Here is a 7,270-nt window from a genome sequence, read left to right on the forward strand (position 1 = left end):
GTTGGTGGTGGGAAGAGAGTACATGTCATTAAAGGTCTCAGTAGCTTCCTTTATCACTCCAGCTCTATCCTTCAATTCTGCTCCACATGATCATTTACACTGTGGTTCTCCTCAAAGCTCGCGCATTGCATTTACAGCAGGCTAACTGGCTTAACACCAAAGTGTAACCTGTAGGGCTAAGGATAAAAGCAAGAGCCACGCTTTGCTTCTGTTGCTCGTAGTCCACATGCAAGAAAAGGTAAAAATATTCCCTCTGTTTGTCTTTGCTTTCCAGAGGCGAGCCTCCCCGGAGAGGAAATCGGTGATGATAAGAGCTGCCACTGTGAGTTTTTCACCCAGGAATTACCTCCAGGACTCAAAGTTACTATTAGGGCTATTTGGTAAGGATCTCTTTCCTTAGCATTTTATCTAGACTTTTAACTGCTAACAAAACAGGCTAATTGCTGTGTTCCATTGCTCGGGAGCTGCAATGGAAATTTCGTTGAATTCTGTTCAATGACAATAAATGCTATCTATCTATCTATCTATCTATCTATCTATCTATCTATCTATCTATCTATCTATCTATCTATCTATCTATCTATCTATCTATCTATCTATCTATCTATCTATCTATCTATCTATCTATCTATCTATCTATCTATCTATCTATCTAATAATAGTTGTGGTGGGATTAGATCAAAAAAATTTTATTGAGTTAATAGCAGGATCTGTAATTCATTAATCAGCAATTAATTGCATTTTAATCAAAAACCATATATTGACAAAGTAAGCAATGTTTTCACTTTATTGAATAAACAGACATATGAATAAAACAACAAAGATGTTCATTGTTTTTAATCTGTTATATTTAGGTTATTTAGCCATCAAATTAGTTCTGTTGTACCCATTCAGATTTCAGGAAGTTTGATCATTCATGCAACTTCTTTGAAAAAGTACTTCTTTAGAAATGTGTGCTGTCGATGCTGACATTAGTGCTGGGGACGTTTGTGCTGCTTCAACATGAAGTATTGAGTATTTTATGCTTGAATAGTTTTGTGGGCCAGCTCCTTTTAGTAGAACTTGTACACAGTAACAGTCTTCTTCAGCGTTCCATCAGATTGTCTTTTCAAGCAAAAATTAACCACAGTGAGGCAAGCAAAGCGGCTTTGTTTTCCATCCATGTTGTCTGCGGATGTCTTGTACGACAGATTTACGGGCATACTAGAAACAAGCGAATGCAAGGGTTCTGGCTCTTCACTTTTGTACATAAAAATAAATGTGATTAATTTAATTTAAAATGTTTACGTGTTAAGATGTATGTGATTAATTGATACATATTAACACATTAGAGTCCTGGCCTTAAACATTAGACATTGGTAGATTCCTATCACCAGCCTGATGTCCCTTCCGGTTCACCCCTGTCCATTAAAACCCAGTCTTACCTGGTGGTCTCTGCTCTGATTAGTTTTTCTCATGTTTGAAATAAATGACTTCTTTCAGTCCAAACACAAACAAAAGTTCAATCACACCTTTAAAGCTGGTCACTTTAAATACATTGATATTTTGAATAGCAAATAATTTCACTTGGTTTGTGAAAACAAGGTGTCATCCCCCACAGCGTCATGAAGTTCCTGGTGTCAAAGAGGAGGTTCAAGGAGAGTCTGCGGCCTTATGATGTGATGGATGTGATTGAGCAGTACTCTGCAGGTCACCTGGACATGCTGTGTCGCATTAAGAATCTGCAGTCCAGGCAAGTACATGTTTTACTCTGTGGGATACTTGTTGAAATCTGGACTTCACAGCAGATACACACATGTTGTGATAAACACTCGCCATTGACCTGCCTGTTTCATTTGTCCAGCTACATGTGCTGTATTCAGATCTGTATCTGCAGCTTTTGTCCAGCACCACAGTACAGTTCACTCCTTCACAAAAGTATCCAGTGTAACATTGTCGTCTTTTTGTTTTGTATCAATTTTATCAGCCTCCTCAAAATCCTGACGCCCCGAAGGTCTAACATCCACAAAAAATATATTCCAGCAGTGAAATGCATACACTTCATCCATGCAGCAAGTCAGACTCACCGTGTGCCTGCGTGCATGGGCGTGTGTGTGTGTGTGTGTGAGAGGAATATATTAAAACTTGTTCTTCATAGCTAATGTGATTCACACGTTGCTTCACTTTGCATTGCACTCATATCGTCTCTGTGTGCCTTGCCAGGATAGATATGATTGTGGGGCCCCCTCCCCCAACAACACCGCGCCATAAGAAGTCCACTGAAGGTCCTAGGTTAGGTTAATAGACTGCACCTTTAGACCATTTATCAGCATTTACTCTCTGTGTACCATAGCTCAAATATTGGAGCAGTTACGTGCTGCATTATTATTTTGAATGATGAACCCCTTTTGAGCTTCAGCTTCTTGATTTGTCTCATTACATTACCAGAATAACAAATTTGCAGCTTTATAAGGTCAAATATACAGTTTTCTTTGTTATATTTTACAACCTGCCACCAATAAGAGGAGGAGATACAAACCAATTAGTTTAAACTAATACTTACATATCTTAATGAGCCACAGCCAATGGCCTCACTCAACAGGGGTTTGAAGTGCTAGATGCTTGTTCTCCCGGAGAGACAGATGAAGAGATTCCCCCCATAGGATGCAATGGAAATGAAGCATGACCAGCACCTCAGAGGCATGCCCAGTGATGCATTTTGGCCTCAGACTGAATATGTCTTGCAGGCTTTATTCATACTTTGTCTCATAATGCATGGATCCACACATTTCATTGAAAGCTTTTTGAAAACGCCGTTATTTATGTGGAGCTTGAAGACGAAATTCCTTTCTCATTTTCTCATGTCAGACTCATGCACATCTTTGCATTTTTAACATTTTTAATGGTAAATTTCTGAAGTTTTCTGGCTGACATGGAAATGTTTGTTTTATCCCATCTGACTAAAAGTTTTTTTTAAAACACTAGAGTTGACCAGATCGTTGGCAAAGGCTCCAAAGTGGATGGAGAGGGAGTGGAGGACCAGAGCATGATGGGACGACTTGTCAAAGTGGAGAAACAGGTGGGCGTGTCCCAACTGTCCACCAGTACAGAGACCGTCTACACAGTTCATTGTGAAAGTATTCATACCGTTTAAACTTCCCCATATTCTGTTATATAATGCCGATAAACATCGCTAAGTCCAGCGGATTGTGTGACATGGCTAAAAAATTTTTCAGTATTTATAAATTTAAAGAGGCAGTATTATGTAAAGTTGACTCTTCATCATACATCATAATTTTATTCCCTCATTAAAAACATACCTGGAGTCCACGTTTGAGAAATGCTTGACTCTCCCATGGCAACCATTCAGGGTTGCCTAAACGCTAGCTCCTACAAAGCACCGCCCATTTACAAAAAACTTCTCCTCCTTGGAGCTTCACCCAAGCTTCCTCTTGCCCCACTCGGCTCCTCCAGACTAGCGACAGCAGCAATCAGCAGACACCTGGTGGAACTGCTCTGCTGATCTCATCATACGAGCTAGTTCTCCATGAAGCACTGGTAAAAATGTTAACACTTTATGGAGGAATGTTGCTGTGACGTGGTGAAGGCGACGTGTCAGAAAGAGCCTCTGTCTCTTAAAGAGACAGAGGCCCAATTTCTAGGTGTGAAATTACAAAGTCAAATATAAGTAATTTTTGATATATACAGCATTTTTGTAACTGAAGGTAACATAGGTACTTGACAAAGTGCCATTTTAGAGTATGGCACATTGCCCCTTTAAGAAGGTATTTGTTGGTTACCTTGTTCCAATTCTGAGTTGTAATATTTGTGTTGTTTTTTTTTCTTCTTCCTGTAGGTTTTTTGCATGGACAGGAAACTTGATTTTCTGGTCAATGTGTATGTTCAGCGTATGGGCATCACTCATTCAGAAACAGAGGCCTTTTTTAACTCCAAGGAGCCGTACCCAGCACCGCCTTACCACAGCCCGGAGGAGACCAAGGAAGAGAAGGACGAAGATGATGCGACCAAGGTGGAAAAGAAAGCCAACACGTGTTCCGCCATGGCAGACGTCTCCCGTTCTGATAGGTCTCTGGAAAAGAAAGATCCTTTACTCGGTCAGTCCGTGGCACGGTCGGTTGGCACTCCATCCGGCAGCAACAGCCGCCCCTCCACTTCCTGGCAGCACCAGCTGCAGCACCCCCTCAGCCAGCCTGCCTGGGGCAGCAGCATGGCCAACACCCCTTCGCCCATCTTAGCCGCCGGTGACCAGTCACCCCCCGTCTTCCGCCTGCCTCCGCCGCCCGCACCGACACATGACAGGTCATCCTCGGGTGCATGTGGGAGCGGCAGGGAGAGCAGCTCTCAGGGCAGGCGACGCCACAGGAGGCACAGGTGTCAGCACGACACCACGGTCGTGGAGAGTGACACCTCCCTCTCCATCCCGTCTGTTGACCACGAGGAGCTGGAGCGCTCCTTCAGCGGGTTCAGCATCTCTCAGACGAAAGAGGACTTCTTTGGGCCATCTTTCTTTGCGGGTTCAGGAGGAGGAGGAGGAGGCGGTGGTGCAGCGGCTGAAGCTGTAGGCGGACGCTCAATCTGCGCCAGGGTCCGACCGTTCATAGCCGAAGGGGAGTCGGATACTGACTCAGACCTGTACGCTCCGTCGCCGCTGTCCTTCACCGGAGAGACGTCCTGTGGTGAGAGGGGCTGGCTTGGATTGAAGTAGGCCAGAGGAATACTCTGCTCAGGCTGGAGATGACACATCAGTGCCAAGACGAGATCATCAGACCTCCTGTCCAACCGGCTTACCATCCACTATGATGATGATTTAGACAATTCTGAGTGGATTCACATGAGCGGCCGCGCTTTATGACAAAGGTTATATTGGTACAAGTTTTCAGAAGGTTTCAGATAACCTTCGAAAAATCAGAGGTCATGTTTTCTCACTTTTTCTGTTAATAATCAAACATTTCACTAGCAATGATTACTGACAGTTGCTTCATATATTTTGTGGAATTTAAAATATTGGATTAACGTTGAGGCCCCATCAATACCAACACCGATTTTTGGTAAAAAGATAATGTTCAACTGTTCTGGCAGTACAAATCCAGAACTGCCACAAATTTAAAATTTGAAATTTCCATTAGTGCTTTAACTCGATAGTTGGAGATTATTCTAACATCTTCCTCTATCCTCTCTAATATTTCTTCCTTATAAACTTCAAGTGGAATTCTAAACGTTGTAAGACTGAGAGCAAATGGTAGCCAGTGCCAAGGTTTGAATTTGGATGTGTTAATGTTGATATTATTGCCCCCTACTGGCACAGCTGAGGTACTACAGCGTTTTTGACTGGAATCACAGATCACAAATGCTGATTTTTCTTTCCATTAGTTTATAAAATTACGTGGAAAAGTGAAGACCAGGCATAAGATTGATGAACATTTTATTAGGTAAAGAGTGAAATATATACCGTTTGCATTCTGCTGATATCTGAATATGATTTAGATTGTCAAAGATTTTTAAATCTGTGGTTCATAATACCACTTTTTATGTTAAAAACATTTTGCATTTGAAAAAAAAATACTGAGAGTTTGTGTAATGCAAAGTTGTTAGCATAACGTCCTGTAAACCTCTATATCTTTGAATGACTTGAGGTATTATGATGCCAAACCTGTTGCTATGGTAAATGGTTAGATTCTTGCAGAGTAAAAACAAATATGCTTGCTTACAACATGGTTAATTCAGCCTGCAGTAAATAGAAAAAGACAAAGAAGCAACTCCCCTTAAAGTAATACCAAGCGATAAAACAGAGTACCTCCTGCATGGCATGTTAAACGGTTGATTTTAGGACTGTTAGATAGACTATAAACCAAAGCAGCAGCAGCAAAAAAGTCACTTCAACTACATTATTTCCTGTTCTGCAGAGACAATGGGGTGCATAAAACATGAAGTATATGCACCACTCGTGATATGCATGCACGAGTGGTTTCAAGCTAGCGTTTTTAATGCTCCTAAAAGGCTTTGCTTGATTTCCAATCATGCAAATGCTGCTTGAGCTTGCAAAATTCAAAAACCAACACAACATTTTTGGGCATACTTGAGTGCAATGTTAAATATAACCAAAAAAAGGGCTGAGTTTGATGCAGCTTGTAGATTTTTCTGGGTTTTACACCAAATACATCCTTGGAGTTGGATTGTGTAACTTTACTCAGACATGATGGTGGTTATCCTGAACTGCATTGATTTTTCCAGTAAAATTTCTTTTGCTACTTTGGTTCTACAACAAAAAAGGAAATGCAATAAAGAAGCAAACAGCGCAAATGAGAACCATCTTTAAACACTCAAAGCCTTATTTTCAACCGGCTCCATTTTATAAATAAATCAATTATTTCATTTTTTAATGTTTTGTAAAAGAGGTGACAGTTGATCTTCAGTCAGTCTGATTTAAAAAACAGATCAAACATTTTCATTTCAATTCAGTTCTAACATGCAGCATTTAATAGCTCTTATTTGTTAGAACCAACCCCCAACATTTTAACATTAAAACTCTAACATGAAAATCATATCAAGAATTATCATTTATTAGAGACTGTTAGTACAAAATCCACATTTTACCAAAAGAAAAATAAAGACAGAAACCTGCAGGCATGTTTTTAATAGCAAATGGATTAAATCTAAAAGGTTTTGGAGGCCAGAGAACGGGTTCAAGTTCAACACGATGTAACTGCTGCACCATCATCTTCTTCAAGAATAAAACTTTGTACATTACTGAAAAGTTTGAGTTTTATTGCTTCTGCTTTAAATATTTGAACGATAAATGCCTATTCACAAAGACGTCTCCATTGTGCAATAGCGGAAATGTTTCACTAGATGGCGACAGAGAACATAACTTCGAACGGTACCTGCAGAGCAAAAAGTCTAACTACGAATAACATACTGTATTTTGCAGTATTGTAAAACCTCATGTTGAGTCATTCTGCAGACTGCAGATGAACAGAATATGAAACCTTAGTGGTCTGGAACAGTTCTTCCGTTCATTGCCTACGATACGCAACTCTTTGGGAATCAGCTTGCTGGAACTAAAATTAAATTTTCCTCTGTATTTTCACCAATTTAATTAAAGATACAGTAATGCTCTGGTGGAGACAAAAATAATAATCTCTTCTCAGTTTAGGAGTCGTTCTTTTTTCTGCTTGACTGGTTCGTTAGTTAGAATGCAATGTTTTCCAAAAGCATTCACACTTGAACTTTTTCCACATTTAGTCACATTACAAACTTCAGTATAGAATAG

The 7,270-nt window shown here is 40.4% G+C and overlaps 1 protein-coding gene across 6 annotated transcripts in view; it reads left to right on the forward strand.

The window, feature by feature from the left end:
- The window catches only part of kcnq2a (potassium voltage-gated channel, KQT-like subfamily, member 2a), a 37,734-nt gene extending 30,980 nt beyond the window's left edge, over window positions 1-6,754 (forward strand). For 5 of the 6 annotated variants that reach the window (XM_028020742.1, XM_028020752.1, XM_028020762.1 and 2 more), the window contains 5 exons: window positions 275-380; window positions 1,601-1,732; window positions 2,203-2,271; window positions 2,965-3,058; window positions 3,836-6,754. In XM_028020742.1, coding sequence (XP_027876543.1) covers window positions 275-380; window positions 1,601-1,732; window positions 2,203-2,271; window positions 2,965-3,058; window positions 3,836-4,705 — 1,271 coding nt within the window. In that variant the 3' untranslated portion in view covers window positions 4,706-6,754. The remainder of the gene's footprint in view (window positions 1-274; window positions 381-1,600; window positions 1,733-2,202; window positions 2,272-2,964; window positions 3,059-3,835) is intronic. The other variant, XM_028020780.1, reaches the window with a different exon arrangement.
- The last annotated feature ends 516 nt before the right edge of the window (window positions 6,755-7,270 follow it).

Source organism: Xiphophorus couchianus, chromosome 1 (genome assembly GCF_001444195.1).
Source record: "Xiphophorus couchianus chromosome 1, X_couchianus-1.0, whole genome shotgun sequence".
In the NCBI taxonomy this organism is placed as follows: domain Eukaryota; kingdom Metazoa; phylum Chordata; class Actinopteri; order Cyprinodontiformes; family Poeciliidae; genus Xiphophorus; species Xiphophorus couchianus.